The 18412-nt window shown below is 49.7% G+C and overlaps 1 protein-coding gene across 1 annotated transcript in view; it reads left to right on the top strand.

Annotated features, from left to right (window-relative positions):
- The first annotated feature begins 1664 nt into the window (after positions 1–1664).
- The window catches only part of LOC144768070 (uncharacterized), a 39641-nt gene continuing 22893 nt past the window's right edge, over positions 1665–18412 (top strand). Inside the window, exons 1-2 of the mRNA XM_078651456.1 lie at positions 1665–1760; positions 8152–9465. Of these exons, the coding sequence (XP_078507582.1) occupies positions 8184–9465 (1282 nt within the window). The 5' untranslated portion in view covers positions 1665–1760; positions 8152–8183. The remainder of the gene's footprint in view (positions 1761–8151; positions 9466–18412) is intronic.

Genomic DNA, 18412 nt, shown 5'->3' with positions numbered 1-18412 from the left:
ACTGAGGCCACACTAAATCTTTGATGTATTATAACAAGGTCACAAAGTGACCCCCTTGTACAGTACACCTCAAGTCCTGAATTTCAGCAAGGATACATAGCATTCTGGGACATGTAGCTTGGATCTAAACACTGTTAATATGGGTGTTTAAATATCATAATGCAATGTTCTTTAAAAAGCCATGGCTAAATGAAGGGATTCATATATAACAGTGGGTCATGTCGTCTCACAATTAAACATTACACATACACCTGCAGGCTGCATCCCCTGATGATGGTGTGAGGTCAGTACACCTGCCCCCTGCGCCCCTTGATGATGGTGTGAGGTCAGTACACCTGCCCCCTGCACTCCTGATGATGGTGTGAGGTCAGTACACCTACCCCCTGATGATGGTGTGAGGCCAGTACACCTGCCCCCTGCACTCCTGATGATGGTGTGAGGTCAGTACACCTACCCCCTGATGATGGTGTGAGGTCAGTACACCTGCCCCCTGCACTCCTGATGATGGTGTGAGGTCAGTACACCTACCCCCTGATGATGGTGTGAGGTCAGTACACCTGCCCCCTCCCCCCTGATGATGGTGTGAGGTCAGTACACCTGCCCCCTGCACTCCTGATGATGGTGTGAGGTCAGTACACCTTCCCCCTGCACTCCTGATGATGGTGTGAGGTCAGTACACCTGCACCCCTCCCCCTGATGATGGTGTGAGGTCTGTACACCTGCCCTCTCCCCCTGATGATGGCGTGAGGTCAGTACAACTGCCCCCTCCCCCCTGAGGATGGTGTGAGGTCAGTACACCTTCCCCCTGCACCCTCCAATGATGGTGTGAGGTCAGTACACCTGCCCCCTGCACTCCCTGATGATGGTGTGAGGTCAGTACACCTGCCCACCTCCTCTGATGATGGTGTGAGGTCAGTACGCCTTCCCCCTGCACCCCCCAATGATGGTGTGAGGTCAGTACACCTGCCCACCTCCTCTGATGATGGTGTGAGGTCAGTACACCTTCCCCCTGCACCCCCTGATGATGGTGTGAGGTCAGTACACCTGCCCCATGCATCCCCTGATGATGGTGTGAGGTCAGTACACCCCCAGGCTGTATTCACACCTCTTAGGTTGCCGATGGTTGTGAGAGGCTCACTTACCCCTGCTGTGTCTATGATTGAAACTGAAGGTATCTGCAGCCAGGCCCTCCTCTCCACTGGAATGACAGACAGACCCTGGGCTCCTCCTTCCACTGGACAGACAGACAGACCCTCAGGGCTCCTCCTTCCCCTGGACAGACAGACAGACAGACCCTCAGGGCTCCTCCTTCCCCTGGACAGACAGACAGACCCTCAGGGCTCCTCCTTCCCCTGGACAGACAGACAGACAGACCCTCAGGGTTCCTCCTTCCTCTGGAGGAGGCTGGGGCTCGCTGCTGGTGCTGACTCTGCCTCCCGTGACCCGGACACTATCACACTCACTGGCCTGAGGAGAGCTCGGCAACATCCGGTACTGACGCTGATTCTGCCGACGCTGACCCGGAAGCAGACATTACAGAGAGGGAGGAGGCGGGGCTTATGGTATCCTGAGAGGAGGCTTCATTCCGCCTTCGCTGCTGGTGCTGACGCTGCTGCCGGTGACCCGGATACTATTCACCTCACAGGCCTGAGGAGAGCTCCATCGGCTCCGCTGCTTCTGCCGACTCTGCCCCGGGTGACCCGGAAAAGAAACTGTTCATTAGTTTCCAACAGTGAAGGAGAAGAGACCCACGAGAGAGGGTGAGACTGAGGGGGAGAGGGAGAGGGGGAGGAGAGGAGGAGGGAGAGGGGGGGGAGTAGGGTGCGGGGGGGGAGAGTAGGGATGGGGGGTAGAGGAGGGGGCAAGGGGGGGAGAGGAGGGAGGAGGAGGGAGGATGGAGGAGGGAGGAGGAGGAGGAGGGAGGAGGAGGGGGGAGAAGGAGGGGAGGGGGTCAGAGGATGAGTAGGAGGAGGAGGAGGGAAGGGGAGAAGGAGGACGAGGGAGAGATGAGGGGTGAGGGGCAGAGTGAGAGAGGGAGGGGGCGAGGGGCAGAGAGGGGGTCGAGGGGCAAAGAGGGGGTAGAGGGGCTGAGGGAGGGGGGTGAGGGGCAGAGAGGGGGTAGAGGGGCAGAGGGGCAGCAAGGGGGAGAGGAGGGGTGAGGGGCAGAGGAGGGGGAGGAGGAGGGGGGTGAGGGGCAGAGGGAGGGGGGCGAGGGGAGGAGGAGGGGGGCGAGGGGCAGAGAGGAGGGCGAGGGGGTGAGAGGGGGGCGAGGGGCAGAGAGGGGGTGAGGGGCAGAGGGAGGGGGATGAGGGGCAGAGAGGGAGGCGAGGGGGGAGAGATGGGCAAGGGGCAGAGGGGCAGAGAGGAGGGGTGAGGGGCAAAGGAGGGGGAGGAGGAGGGGGGTGAGGGGCAGAGGGAGGGGGGCGAGGGGAGGAGGAGGGGGAGGGGCAGAGGGGCAGCCAGGGGGAAAGGAGGGGTGAGGGGCAGAGAGGGGGTAGAGGGGCAGAGGGGCAGCAAGGGGGAGAGGAGGGGTGAGGGGCAGAGAGGAGGGGCGAGGGGCAAAGGAGGGGGAGGAGGAGGGGGGTGAGGGGCAGAGGGAGGGGGGCGAGGGGAGGAGGAGGGGGGCGAGGGGCAGAGAGGAGGGCGAGGGGGTGAGAGGGGGGCGAGGGGCAGAGAGGGGGTGAGGGGCAGAGGGAGGGGGATGAGGGGCAGAGAGGGAGGCGAGGGGGGAGAGATGGGCAAGGGGCAGAGAGGAGGGGTGAGGGGCAAAGGAGGGGAGGAGGGGGGGCGAGGGGCAGAGAGGGGGGTGAGTGGGTGAGAGGGGGGCGAGGGGCAGAGGGGCAGCCAGGGGGAAAGGAGGGGTGAGGGGCAGAGGAGGGGGGTGAGGGGCAGAGGGAGGGGTCGAGGGGCAGAGATGGGTTTGTGGGAAAGGTGATGGGGTGACCATGTATTATACGGGATAAAGTACCACCTGGTGCATAATATAAGATTATTGCATGTCACCTCAGAGTTCCCTAACCTTATAAAGGAACTCTGCCTTCCTCGTTCCTCTATACATGGTTATGGAACACCTTGTTGACTTGCAATATACTTAGAAGGTGCAGCAGGGGGTACTTTATCCCTAATATATTTCCATTGAATATGGTTAAAGTGAAGTTATAGTTGGCTCTGTTAAAACACCTGAATGGGTCTTTAAAAAAAACAGAAATTCACCTAAAAACAAGGGTAAAATGCATATATGGTTAAGACTTTAAGCCGAACAAACATCTGAAATTTGCAAGTTATGGTTAGAACCACAATCCGTCAGTCACACTACGGGTGTGCAAACCCCAACTCAGTATGTTACGTGTGATGATGCGATGACATTTTACACAGTTAGTGAATTTGCTAAAGGCAGGATGCTGCTGTAGGGAGATCATGGCTACTTTGTCTGCACATAAAACAATTAACTCTCTTTACTGAGCTAGAGGTTGGGAGGGTGAACTCACAAGTGACACATAACCAATCACTTTGTGTATCTGTCTTCCATGAGGTGGTGTGCACTCCTGGAGAACCCTGCAGTGGCAACAACATCCCTGGTCGGCCCTACTGTTGAGGCAGAATTCAGACTTGAGTTTTTCTATCAGGAACTGGAGATGACTGCATCTTACCCAATGTAACTGTGCAACTGGAAACACAGTTCCCTCTCTGGACTGCGCATGGCTGCTATTCTCAATGAACACCACATCTTTTGCATCTGACTATTAAGTGTGATTCCGGCCAGTAATTCCTCCCATGAATAGCGCTATTTCCAGTTCCTCAGCCTGGAATGGCGACCAACAGGGAAGGACGGGAGCTACTGGCCTACTTGTCTCATGCAGAGTCCCATAACCAGGCCTGTTCCTGCACAGGAAGGATGCAATCCTGTGTGGAAACAGAGAAGAGTGCAGGGATACATCTAAAAACTATTTTTATTATTTGCCTATTAAAAGAGCTTTGCATGTGCAGTTTTGCCTTTATATTCTGCAAGTTCAGTAAACCTGCCCCCTGCACCCCCTGATGATGGTGTGAGGTCAGTACACCTGCACCCCCTGATGATGGTGTGAGGTCAGTACACCTGCATCCCCTGATGATGGTGTGGGGTCAGTACACCTTCCCCCTGCACCTCCTGATGATGGTGTGAGGTCAGTACACCCCAGGCTGCATTCATACTCCTTAGGTTGCAGATAGTTGTGAGAGGCTCACTTACCTCGGCTGAAAGTGAAGGTGCCTGCAGCTAGGGCTCACAGGAAGAGAGGGGGCGAGACTGGGCTCCACTGCTGGTGATGACTCTACCCCCGCTGACCCGGACACTGTTCTACCTGCAGGCCTGAGGAGCTCAGCAGGATCCGGTACTAGAGGAGACTCTGCCACCGCTGACCCGGAAGTAGACATTGTGAGACTGAGGGGGCGGGGTAATGTTGTCCTGAGATGAATGCTCCCTCCGGCTTCCGTTGCTGGTGCTGACTCTGCCGCGATTGACCCGCAAGAAGGAATGTGTCGGTGTAATGTTACTTTCAGAAAACAAACGAGGCTTTAAACATCCTCCGCGCGGAGCTGCCTCCGGTCACCCGGAAGTGAATCTGTTCAAGAGTTACAGATAGTGTTGCCAGATTTGGCGACATTTTTTCCATTTGTGCGGGAAAAACCCATGCCTGGCGGGGGGCACATTTTTGGGCTGCTATTAAGCATGTGTGCGCTTTTTTTCTGGCTTGGGCGTGCGCCGACCACGATGAGGACGTGGCGTGCGCCTATCACAGTGGCCAAACAGTCCGGTGACAAATGAGTGCGCTGATATCAGAGCAGCACAATGCTAATCATTGGCGGAGGACCCAAGACCATACCCACACTCGCGTGAATTGTGAAGTGCTGTACAGCCAAGACACACCTTGTCTAGTATCAATGCGAGTCCCCAGGTACACAGTTAAAAGTTCAGTTATGGTTCTGGCTCCAATGCGTTAAACCCATCAGGGGTAACAAGTGCTATATGAATGCAAACCTTTCTTCCCCTCACTCCAGATAACTGACTAATATCCACCACTCAGATTACTTTCACATTTCACCATATTAATTCACCACTAGTCCTTTATGGGCTTCCGGAGTAGCGTGCTTCAACACCCCATCAGGGGTAACAAGCACTTTATAAACACAAACATTTTTTCCTCCTCTATCCTTCTACTATCCTTCCGAATCCAAATAACTGACTAACATATCCACCACTTAAAAAATTTACTTGCATGTTTAACTATAGAGGGGACGTGAGTCCAGGGGTGTAGAGGGGAGGTGAGTCCAGGAGTGTAGAGGGGAGGTGAGTCCAGGGGTGTAGAGAGGAGGTGAGTCCAGGGGTGTAGAGAGGAGGTGAGTCCAGGGGTGTAGAGGGGAGGTGAGTCCAGGGGTGTAGAGGGGAGGTGAGTCCAGGGGTGTAGAGGGGAAGTGAGTCCAGGGGTGTAAAGAGGAGGTAAGTCCAGTGGGAGGGGGGAGGTGAGTCCAGGAGTGTAGAGGGGAGGTGAGTCCAGGGGGTGGAGAGAGGAGGTGAGTCCAGGGGTGTAGAGAGGAGGTGAGTCTAGGGGGGGTGGGGAGGTGATAAGCAGCTGTCTCCAAACGTTCATAGTGTCATAGCCTCATCATTCCCAGGCCTTTTCATCTCTAGTCGAGGATTGTATGCAACATTTCTCTAACATGTTTACTTGTCTTCCCCTTCTTCGCGCATATATACTCCTCGATCCTGATGTTATTCCTTCAGGACCTCTGCTCTAAGTCCTCCTCCTTTACTGAAATATTATATTTATTTTCCCCAACTAAGTTATGTGGCGGGGTTATTGCTCTTGCTCAGAGAATCTGTTTGTTTGTCGCCTCCTACAATGACTTCATCTAGTTATCCAACTCATCTGTGTCCCTTTGTATGTCAGCTTCACAAAAACTTTCAATTTATAATTCACTCTCACACTGTTGTACCAACTGTGCGACACAACAAAATTAAAACCTTAATGGGGAGATTGATTCACGTACCTTTCCCCAGTAGAGACCACTTTAGCACCTAGTATTATTTGACACAGGGAGCTCTCCACTTTATACCCTGAGACTTCTGCAACTTCCTTTTGAGGTGGCTAGATCTGGTTAGCTGAACAACGTCAATCCTGTAACAAATTTCAAACATCTGAACCTCTAAGTTGGTCCAGTACCTCTGCCATTACTCCCCACTTAGTTGTTAATGTTATGGATCCTGCCCCTCTTAAAGACACCACAGCGAATCCCTTGTTCTGGAAGCCAGGAGCAGATTCCTTGGTTTAAAAAAAGTTATTACCAATATCGTTACTTTCTTTTGCTCTTAGCTGGTGTAAAGGCTTGTAGCAAAACCACTTTCTCAAGGACACTAGGGTAGGATTGAAGGCCATCACACAATACAAAGACAGTGCCTCTACCGATTTTGGACGAGCTGAAATGGGAGCCAATGCTTTGTTCTCATTAGATCTCTCTGCTGTCGTCCCACAGTTGAGTACTCAAACTTGGTGAACCATGTTGAGGCTTTGGGCATCGGGTGCTAGGCGCTAAAGAGGTTCATATCATTCTTTACAGGCTGAACATGTATCACCGGATTGGGCAACTTTTCGTTCAACACATTGCATGCAATTCCAGAGTGACTCGTGGGTCCTCAATCTCGCCCCATTTGTTCACTAGCTATGTAATCCCGCTTGCTGAAGCTTTACTTGAGAAAGGTGTTAGAGCACTTATCTGTTCTGACGACACCCATATCTTGCTGTGTTTAGACAGTTAACTCTCCCCTCGCCTCACATTCCACCAAACAATGCCTGTCCTATAGCAGTGGCTGAGTTGCAATAAACTAAAGTGAAACGCTGAGAAGACAGAAGTTCTGCTTGCTAATTGTCATAATGACTTATGGCTTGATGCCTACTAGCCTTCGGAGATGGGCACTCTTCCACTCTTTGCTCAAAATATGTAGAGCTTGAAAGTAAAGATCAACAGTGCTTTCTCGGTCTGGCAAGGTCTGTGAGTCATGTCATTGTGCATGTATCATATTAAACGCCAGAAAGAGATTGCCCCTTATTTGACACTAGAAAGCAGGAACCTTGTAGGAGCAGCATAGGTTGGGTCCAGTTTGGACTAGTCGAACATCCTCTACTTACAGTTTCCTACACTTCACAAGAATGTTTATTTTCTTATCCCAAAGCATGGCCAAGGCCTCCTTCTCAGTAGTGGAATGTCTACATTCAGCCTCCGGCAAAGCCCTATATGCAAAGGCAATTATGACTTGCTTTCCGATCATGCCGCTGTTTCAGTTCCACTCCTGGGCCCTTGTCTCTGGCGTCCGTAACAACACAATGGGACAAAACTATGCAGACTGTGAGCATTCACAAGACTCTCCTTAACATCTGTAAATTCTTCTTGCATTCCCTACTCCACACGTAGTCTGCACCCTTCCTCAGCAGGGCTCACATGGCACAAGAAAATTAGGTACAAACGGAGAATAGAATGTTTCTCACCAAAAACGTGAGTGTCTCTTCTTTCTTTATGGATCTAGGTATTTCCTGTGTGGCTTTAATTGATCCATCTTAGGGGCAGACCCCATCAGCAGAGATTATGTGGCCTAGGTAGCTTCTGACAAGCAAATTTGTATTTTTATCTGGGACTTTAAATCTATTATTCCTCAATGCTCAATTTCATTGATAATATCTATTATGGTAATGCTTACCAAATTTTAATTAAAAAAAAATAAAGAATTACAAAAACATAATAAGTCCGTTAAATTATAGGGTTAGGTTTGATGAGGTCATACTGATACATTTTGAAGCTTAACAGATCAGCTCTGGATAGGGAGTCCTCTCTGGCAGGGCAGAGCGGACCTGCATGAAATCTCACCATATCACGCGAGGGCAGCACTGAGCGGGGTTTAGATGTGTAGCAGGGTAACTCCTGATGTCCTCGAGGACAGCCTGACCGTGAGCAGGGTAGATCCTCTTCAGCTCTTGAGACAATTTAGTTCTTTCGAGCCATTAGCTGGACTGAAGAATTTTTTTTTAAAGCTTAAATAACGTGTGGTGAGACAGGAATGAGTATTTTGACCTAATTGTCCTGTGATAATGTGTTGTATTTTCTATTTTCTTCCCGTCACAGACACTTGAGGACGTAAACATCAGAACTCCAGAATGGAGAAAAGGCAGGTGCCAAGACAAAAAGGAGAAGTGCAGTGTTCACCCGAACCAGTAAGAGTTGCACTCCCTTCTTCTCCTATCCATAATGTGTCATCTTCAGGCTCCCAGAATGATGCTCAGAGGGACTGTGAGATGGAACCGCTATCAGGGAACCTGCCTAACATGATCCTTTTATCTATGTTGGAGCAGTTGGAAGCCAAACTTGACAACTTGCAGAATATCTTAGAGGACGTGCCATCAAGAGTCACTGGGCTTATGGAGCAAACCTGGATAGCAAAGGGTCTAGATCACCTTGTAAATGGGGGCGTGTCTTTGGAGAGGGTCAGTCCGGTGGTGGTCAGAGATTGTCCTCTCAGCAGGTCCCCTCTGATCAATCTTTCAGTCGGGGCCAAGGAGGTGAACCCATGCCTTCAATCCACATCTTCACCTGGTCGTGATCCACAGCCGAATCAATGTCTTCAACCTCTGTCTCCTCGTGGGCATGAACCACAGCAGAGCCAGTGCCTCCAAACTCTGTCTCCAGCTGGCCCTGGACCACGGCAGGACGATACTGTCTCCAGGTGCCTTCCTCCAGATGTTCAAGTCATCCCAGGTGAGCCAAGCCTTCGTCTTCCACCAGTGTTTGATGATGGGCAGGAACCACAGCTGGACCAGTGCATACAGCTAGTTTTCCCAGTTGAACAGGAACAAGAGGAGCACGTGAAGAAAGAACCATTATATGCAGATACTTGGGATCCACAACAGAACGTCTGCCTGCAGCCACTGTTTCACAAGGGACATGAGCCACAGCGAAACCACTGCAGACAACCAGTGCTCCCAGATGGGGAGGGACCAATTGAGCACCTGAAGCAAGAGTTGTTGTCGTTTGATGGTGACGGTCAACGGCAAAACGTCTGCAGACACCCAGCATTTCAAGAAGACCAGAGTCTGCAGCCCCACACATGCCGGCAGCAGATGCTCTCTGATGCACATGAACCACTTCAGAACTGCAAGAACGAACCCATGCACCTTGAGACACTCAGTCCAGATCGCGGCCATAAGTTAGAACCACTGAGTCCTGAGGACTACGATCAGAACTACAAGCAAAAACCACTGGGCCCTGAGAACCAAGATGAGAACTCTGACCTACAACCCACATGTGCTGATGTGCAGGGCCCATCTGGAGCCTCATCATTCCTGCCACAGAATGCTCCTGATACTGATGGAGCTATCGCTAGAGACCCACTGGAGAGAGGAAATACAGACGCAGATGGATTGCTGCTCAAAGCCATCCCAGGTATTTGGTTCGTACTGAATTAACATGCAGAATGGCAAGTAACTTGTACAGTTCTGAGGGAATGTAGCATAAAATGTCTCCAAAGTGTATCTTTCCAGATTTTTAGTAAGATCTGTAGGGGGCCAAATCTGAGTTGTGTGGACTGGTATCTTTGAGGAGGGCCTTGAGTACACCAGAAGTGGTCATGTACCTGGTATCGCCTTTATTTTTGCAAAGGAGTTTCTCCTTCCCGTTATGTGATAGGCTAAGAAATGGAACTCTGCACATGAAACATGACCTGAAATCTGGTCAGTGCATGAGACGCCCCATTCCAGGATCAGGACCTCTGAGGAATTATGTGGCAGAATCTGTGATTTCACTCCAAGCTCCGCGATACTCACCATCCATTAAGTGTGAGATGTAAGTGAGGTGTTATTCACCGAGAGTAACATTGGCCTTTTTTGTTGCTAGTGCAAACTAAAGCACTTTAGAGATCGAGCTGGATCTATGTGATGTTTGAGTGCACAGAATATAAGAGGATTTCTGGGGCAGTCAGGGTCTGCCGCTTAGGAGGAGAGGAAAGCAGTGTGAAGAAGACAAGTGATCTGTAAGTCAGGTCTGTAGTGGTGGGATGGGTGGGGTAAGGTCCGCAGCACCCCAGAGCATGTAATAAGAAGTGGTCTTTTTTCTGAAGTGTGTAGGTACATGTACATAGAACTGGGGGGCCTGCAGGTCAGAGAGGGTGGGCTGTATTATATCATACTACATCGTGTAGAACAACGTACAAGATCAAGGGAGTTTCAAGATTAAGTGTTGTCTGTAGGGTTAGGTGCACAGTACAAGGTGGTCTGAATATCAAGCTGGGTTAGTTGTATTACAGTATACAGGATTGGGTGATATATTATCTTATGTTTATTTTATCTAATATGGGCCCCATTATAAGGCCTAAGCTGTGTCTCCATAATGTCTCCTATTACATTACCCTCACTTTTTCCTCCCTCTAAGTCGGCAATATCAGCATTTAAAGAAACTCTTCTGGAGGGTGGGTGAAGTAAATGGTGATTGCTCTGAAATATGTGGAATTACTGTGGAGATTTGGCATCTGATTCCCTCAGTAATTCCAGAGTACTATGATTGCATAAGATTATTGGCTCTGTGATCATGTCTGTGCGAACAATAGCTTTACAACATCATATGTATCTTTTGAAGCCCAATTAATCTTTCTTCCTTCTTTATATAGCTATTGTGTCTCAGCCCCTCTTTAGACATTTCAGTGCACATTACTAGGACCAAATCATGCAAATTTCCGCCTCTTGGCACAAAATGGACCCATGCAGTGTGTTGCGATAAGCTGAAAGCATAGCCCTTGAAGCATCTTCCACTTTGATACCGGCCATGAAAAACCCTGATTGACCAATCTGTTCATCCTCTCTGCTTGGCCATTACTCTGTGGGTGATGACGACTAGCACATTTATCTTGAATCAAGTTCCATCCAAATACTGCTTCATCTCCCTCAAGACAAATTGTACACCATTATCCGAAACCAATTCACACAGAAAACCCTCACTTCCATGTCCAAATCATACTTTCAACCAATTTGACATGTACTCCACAAGCACAATGTCAAATTTCTGATGCACAGGAAGCCTCTGAAACAGACCTAAAAAATCATTACATTCATTCCCCACAGGAAAACCCACTTCTGTCATAAGCAGAACTCTGTATATCATCCTTTTATCATTTTGCAAACAACTGGTAACTCTCTCTGAGTTTTTCCACATCCCTGTCCATGGCAGACTACCAGTATTGCATTGTCAGTCGTTTGTTGCTAGATATCACACCTGCATGTCCTTCATGGCTCCCCTCTGACAGAATGAACTTGGCCATCGGTCTGCAGTTCACACAACAAATCGTTTTTTATTTGGCCATTCTTTCCTCATGAAATGAATCACTTTCAGTAAAATAAAATCTTCAGCCAATGTCTTTCTATACTTTTTCCCCCACGCACAGTCTTTACCCGGCCAACAAATACTTGCTGCAATACATTCCACAAACTCACAGTCATTCTTTTTGTTCTTATGTTCCACATCTTCCTGCCCTCAGGGCAGTCGGGGCAAGCAATAAGTATTTTTGTTCCTATCTCCTGCAGTGTGTTCGACCTCAAAATTATGTTTCAAAAGTTTTGAACGTAACCTCACCAAGCTGGCAGTAGCCTGCTGGTGTTCACATTATTACCATTCAAAAGAGGTTGATTATCAGTTCATATTCTGAACTTGTTCCCACACAAGGATGACTTAAATTTTTCAGTTGCCCACGCGCAGTCCGACATCCCACGCTCAATGGTCGAGTGTTTACGTTCATGTGGTCGCAGTGTGTGTGATGCCATTGCACATTCCTCATTTCCTTTGCCTTGAGTCACTACAGCGCCATTGCCAATGCTACCAGTATCATCAGTGATAGAGCACTCATTGCCTGGTAGATATGGACTCAGAAGTGCTGCATTGAGCAGTTTTCCCCTAATCTCTGCAAATGCAACCTCCTGTCCCCAACCCCAGATAAATCAAACCTTCTTATTGAAAAGGTTGTGAAGTGGTTCAGCAATCACCGCAACATTTTAAGTAAATTTTGAATCAAATTCATACATTCCTGTGAGGAGGACCCCGAGAGTAGGGCCCTGAACCCCCGTTACCCGTCATGGAAACCGGAGATGCCACCGAAAACCAGGGGGCGGCAAGGGTTAACCTGTTGCACCAGACCTCACCTTGCAGGAAGAAGGAGGTGGCTTTACGGAGAAGGACCAATCAGGAAGGCCGACAAGAAAAGAAAATGGTGGAGACGGAAGACGCGGAGTGACCCAATGAGGAGGTGGCTTTACGGAGAAGGACCAATCAGGAAGGCCGACAAGAAAAGAAAAGGCGGAGATGGAAGACGCGGAGAGACCCCATGAGGAGGTGGCTTTATGGAGAAGGAGGTGGCTTTACAGAGAAGGACCAATCAGGAAGGCCGACAAGAAAAGAAAAGGCAGAGACTGAAGACGCGGAGAGACCCGATGAGGAGGAGGCCGGAGTGTGCATCAAGTTGTAGCAGCAGGATGCCGGAGGAGAGAAGAGGGAAGAGACGTTGAGAAAACGGGACGACGACGGCAATGATAACCCGGACGAAGTAGAGGAGTGGAGTGAGGATTGGTGGATCCCCACCAACCCCAGGAGGTGCGAAAACGTAGGACAGTGAGCGAACCGGGCGAAGTGAGGGCACCAAGCTAGAAGGGGAGGGCATATTGAGGTACAGGGAGGAAATCAAGGGGTGGTTGTACTGCACCAAGCTAAAAGGGGAGAGCATATTGGGGTACAGGGAGGAAGTCAAAGGGTGGTTGTACTGCACCAAGCTAGAAGGGGAGAGCATATTGAGGTACAGGGAGGAAGTCAAAGGGTGGTTGTACTGCACCAAGCTAGAAAGGGAGAGCATATTGAGGTACAGGAAGGAAGTTTAGGGGTGGTTGTACTGCACCAAAGTAAGCCACATATTGTCTTTTCTTTCATGAGGATATTTCCTTGGTGTCTGCCTTTATTTTTCTTTCACCGTTTACCGATGTCTTGGGCTATTACTCGTCTCTGCTGATTCTCTTCCTATAACTACTGAGTGACTCGGTTTGAATTACCTACACGGGGGGCCATTAAGCCCAGGGCCGTATTAAATAGGCGTTAACCCCCACTTCATGCACAACGTGGTGTGGTGACGGGCACTTTCCCATCTCCTGACCTAGTAATTTTCCGTGAACCTGAGTCTCGTTGTCCTTTTTTTCTTCTTTTACTTTCAAGCCATCTGGGGGACGGACAGTCAAAGGGGATATCAGGAATCACCAGGATACAGGAACACACACCAGAAGAGACTTTCTGATCACCTGCCAGGACAGCACCTCAAGAAGAACTTATGATTTTCTCTACAAACTACAAATAAACCAGAACAATTGATAAACTCCTTAAGCCTCCTAGCTTCTATTTCCGCCCATCCCCCCACAATTTCCTTAAACTCTAGTTGTTGGTTACAGTGTTTTGAACAGGTATTTTAGTGACTGTCAACAGGCCAGGCCGTAGTGAAATCTCTTTAGCTGAAACCACATGCCCAAATTATTCATCCAATCATACATTTATCTTTTTTTTTTTTATCTCAAACCTCTTTTCAGGAAGGCTCTCAAGATATTCTAAGTGTACGCATATGCTTATCTAAATCTTTGCCGAAAATCAAAGCATTGTTTAGGAAAACCTAAACTTCAGAGAGACCATTCACCTCCTCTGCCATCCTTCTTTGGAACATGGCTGCTGGAGGGGCCAGACCAAATGGCATTGTGTAATACTGATTTATTCCATCAGGAACTACAAATGTCATCATCTGTCTTCATATCCAATTTTGAGAAGCTGTTTGCTCCAACAAGTGTTGTCATTTCATCTATTATCAATCAATCAATCATTTTTAAAGCGCACTACATACCCGCGAGGGTCTCAAGGTGCTGGGGGGGCGGGAGAGGGGGGGGCGCTACTAATCGAACAGCCAGGTCTTGAGTATCCTCCTGAAGGTCAGCAGGTCTTGGGTCTGTCGTAGGCTCAGTGGGAGGGTGTTCCATGTCTTGGCGGCGAGGTGGGAGAAGGATCTCCCACCGGTGGTTGTTCTTCAGATGCGCGGGACGGTGGCGAGTGAGAGGTCGTTGGAGGTAAGCTGGCGGTGGGGGATGTAGAAGGAGAGCCTTCTGTTGAGGTAGGCTTGGCCAGTCATGTGGAGTGCCTTGTGTGCGTGGGTGAGGAGCTTGAAGGATATCCTCTTGTTGACGGGGAGCCAGTGCAGGTTTCTCAGGTGGGGGGTGATGTGGCCGTGGCGTGTTACATCGAGGATTAGTCGTGCTGAGGCGTTTTGGATGCGTTGTAGTCGTTTGATTGAGCTTGGTCGGGGCTCCCGCGTAGAGGGCGTTTCGGTAGTTGAGTCTGTCGGGATTCATCTGTAGATCTTGTGGAGCATGCGGAGGGTGTTGAGGCAGGAGGAGGAGATGGCGTTGACTTGCTTGGTCATTGAGAGCGTTGAGTCGAGGATGATTCCCAATTTTGCGTGCATGGTCGGTGGGTGTCAGGGCTGCCCCCAGTGCCGTTGGCCACCAGGAGTCGTCCCAGGCTGAAGGGTTGGAGCTGAGGATGAGGACCTCCGTCGTGTCTGAGTTCAGCTTCAGACGGCTGGCCTTCATCCAGTCGGCAATGGCCTTCATTCCTTTGTAGGGGTTGGCTTTGGCGGTGATGGGGTCCTTGGTGAGGGAGAGGATCAGCTGAGTGTCATCGGCATAGGATATTATGTTGTGGTCGTGCTGTCGGGCTACGTGTGCGAGCGGGGCCATGTAAATGTTGAACAGCGTCGGGCTAAGGGAGGATCCCTGGTGTATGCCACAGATGATCTCGGAGGCTTTGGAATGGAATGGGGGGAGGCGGACGCTCTGGGTTCTGCTGGAGAGGAAGGAGTTGGTCCAATCCAGAGCCTTGTCTAGAATCCCTGCGGCGTGGAGGCGTGCGCGTTGTGTGCGTTGTCAGACGGTGTCGAAGGTGGCAGAGAGGTCTAGGAGGATGAGTGCTGCGGTCTCGCCACTGTCCAGCAGGGTCCTGATGTCATCGGTGGCGGCGATGCGGGCAGTCTCAGTGCTGTGTTTGCTGCGGAACCCTGACTGGGAAGGGTCCAGGATTCTGTTTTCTTCAAGGAATCGGGTTAGCTGTCTGTTGACGGTTTTCTTGATGACCTTGGCCGGGAAGGGAAGCAGAGAGATGGGCCGGAAGTTCTTGAGGTCTCTTGGCTCTGCCTTAGGTTTTTTGAGTAGGGCGTTGATCTCGGCGTGTTTCCAGATCTCTGGGAAGGTCGTGGTCTCGAGGGGGAGATTGATGACGTTGTGCAGGTGGGGTGTGATGGAGCTGCTTGCTCTGTTGAAGACGTGGTGCGGGAATGGGTCTGACGGAGAGCCGGAGTAGATTGAGCGCATGGTCTTGATGGTGTCATCAATGCTCATGCTGGCCCAGGCTAGCAGGGGGTCGTGGAAAATGGTGTACGGAGGGTCTGTTGTGTTGCTGTCTGTTGGGGCTGTCTAGGTGTTGAAGCTGTTGTGGATGTCTACTATCTTGCGGTGGAAGAAGGTGGCGAGGGAGTCGCACAGGGCTTGCGACGATGGGATGTCGTAGGTGTTGGTGCTGGGGTTTGAGAGTTCCTTCACGATGTTGAAGAGCTCCTTGCTATTGTGTGCATTGTTGTTGAGGCGGTCTTTGAAGGAGGTCCTCTTGGCCGCCCTGATGAGGTGGTGGTGGTTGCGGATGGCGTCCTTGTGTGCTGCGTGGCTGTCCGGAGTTTGTTCACTGTGCCATTTCTTCTCTAGTTTCCGGCCGGCTTGCTTGGAGGCTAGGAGTTCTGGGGTGAACCAGCTGGCCCTCTTGCTGGTGTGTCTGTGGGGGGGGGTTCTTCAGCGGGGCTAGGGTGTTGGCGCAGTCCTCGATCCAGCATCTGAGGCTGTGGGCAGCGTCGTCTGTGTTCGAGGGTTCGGTGGGTGGGCTGAGAGCGAGGTTTGCGTGTAGTTGGTCTTCGGTGATTTTGCTCTAGCAGCCGCGGGGGATCTGTTGGGTGCGGTGGTGTGTGGCGGGTTTCAGGAAGGCGAAGTGGATGCAGTGGTGGTCGGTCCAGAGGAGTTCGGTGGTGTGGCTGATGGAGACGTACGGGCTTGAGGAGAAGACGGGGTCGAGCGTGTGGCCGGCGGAGTGGGTGGGCATTGTGACAAGTTGCTTCAGTCCGAGGTTGGCGAGGTTATCGATCAGATCTATTATGGTTAAAGGATGATGTAGGACAGTGCCCTTTTTGTAAGGTCACCCCTGCAACCCCACACTTTTTTCCCAATGCTGATGGCTTTGACCTGCTAACCAGACCCCTAAGCCTGTGCTCTCTCCCAAAAACTTACATGTGAATTGGTAACCCCAGTTGGCAAGGACTTTAACCCGCTTGTAAGTCACTGGAATGTGGTACCTGTGGTACCCAGGGCAGGGCCATTAAAGGGATCATTAGAGCCTAAAGCTCTGTTTGTGCCACCCTGAGTGACCCAACTAATCCGATGTTAGCAGGTCTGCCATTACAGACTGCGGAAGCAGTGCAAACCTCTCAGACTCGACTTTGTTTTCCATGGCATCTTTCTTTCTCTGTCTCTGTTGGTCTATTCTACTGTCTGCCTCTATCATTTCCAGGAACTTTTCATCTCTATCTTTCCATACCTTGTCTCTGCCTCTCTCTTTGCCCCAGAATCTCTGTCTTTTTCACTGCGCCTGTGTCTGCCTCTTTTCTGCTTTTCCGCTCTCTCTCTTCCACTCTTCAATGCCCCAGTCTCTGCCTCTCTCTTTATCTTTCATTTATGGCCGTGGAGCGGCCTGCCAGAACCAAAAACAAGCCACAGGAATATTTCCTTGCAGTTAAACAGCACTCCCCTGCAACAACTTCACGTCGCACAAATGGAAACACGCTGGGGTTAGTTCCAGCAAACAAGAAGAATATCCTCTTGTCAAAATCAGGGCCTATTTATAATTCTTGGTCTGTGGATTTAGCACTTTATTTTGAAAATAATTAGGAAAGTAGCAATTTAGTGAAAATGCAATAAAAGCAGGGGGTGCAAAATCAGATTTGCTTGTCTGAAAAATAATTATTTTTAATACCCAAAACAGCTGTGTCAAAGCTTTTCCTGTTGAGCGAAGAGAAAATAAAATGTGAATATAAATTTAGCTTTTTTTAGTCTATGCTGCCCAGCATTAGTAAAGCCTATTGGTCCAAACAGCAAGGCCTATTGTCTGTGCCAATGCTTGTTTTAATTGGGCTCTGGATCCGCGAATCTCCACCGATTCACACGGTGGGTGCGCGCTAACCGGCGTGGTGGATCCTCCTGCGGCAAAAATACAATGTTTTTGGGCAATTTCCTTCCCAAGAGGGGTCCCCCACAGACTCCTACATAAGTCCCATGGGGTCAGGATACACCTATCCTGATCCCTCATATCCTATTTACACTTTATTGCTCCACCCCGAAACCCATGTCCCAATTCACAAAATGGCGGCTGCAACTTTTTGTTAAGGTTCCAGCCAGACAATCACAGCATTGCTGTTGGCGCGTGGATCCGCTCTCAATATATACATAAATCTTTTTTCTTAAAGAACTCCAAAACTACTCTACAGATTTACACCGAAAAACAAAGAGCACTTTCTGACCAAGATCTAGATTTCTGCCAAATGTGGTGTAATTCCGTTCAGCGGTTTGGGCTGTAGTCCTGTCGAAAATCCTGTGGGAATTTGCATGGGGAAATCGTGTTTTGGGAACCCCCACTCCCCTTTTTCTTGGCCCCTGCTTGACAAATCACCCCAAACCTATCTCTCTCTTTCTCTCTCTCTTACTCAGGTGTTGAAATAAGGTAAAAAGGAACAAAAAACAAACCTGAAGTTCACCAGGTATAATTTACTGATCTAACCATTACATATGCCCCCATCATACTCTGCTTATGCCCCCACATATTACTTCAATCGTGATATGTTAAATTACATTTGTATTTGTATTTGTATTTTAATGTATTTCTAAAGCGCAAACAATCGCTCTGAAAGGAGCATCCTGGCGCTAAATAAACAGTGTGAAAAAATTAGAAAAGTTAGAAGACTATATGAAGGTCATTACATGATCGTCAGGGAGAGAATACATCCATGTTTTGAGCTGCTTTCTGAATTGGTTTTCCTGAGTTAGGGATCTGAGATTGTTGAGAATTGAATTCCAAGCTTTGGAAGATAAAAAGGATAAAGACTTGCCTCCTTTAGTTTTGTATTTGAATTGTGGCAGCTTAATCAGGTTTTGACCTGAGGATCTTAAGGTCCTTGCAGGATTGTAGTGGGGGAATCGATTAATAAGGTAGGTCGGGTCGGTGCGATTGAATGCGA

The sequence above is a fragment of the Lissotriton helveticus genome, chromosome 1_1 (genome assembly GCF_964261635.1).
Source record: "Lissotriton helveticus chromosome 1_1, aLisHel1.1, whole genome shotgun sequence".
In the NCBI taxonomy this organism is placed as follows: Eukaryota; Metazoa; Chordata; class Amphibia; order Caudata; family Salamandridae; genus Lissotriton; species Lissotriton helveticus.
This window is presented reverse-complemented; position numbering and strand designations above follow the sequence as displayed.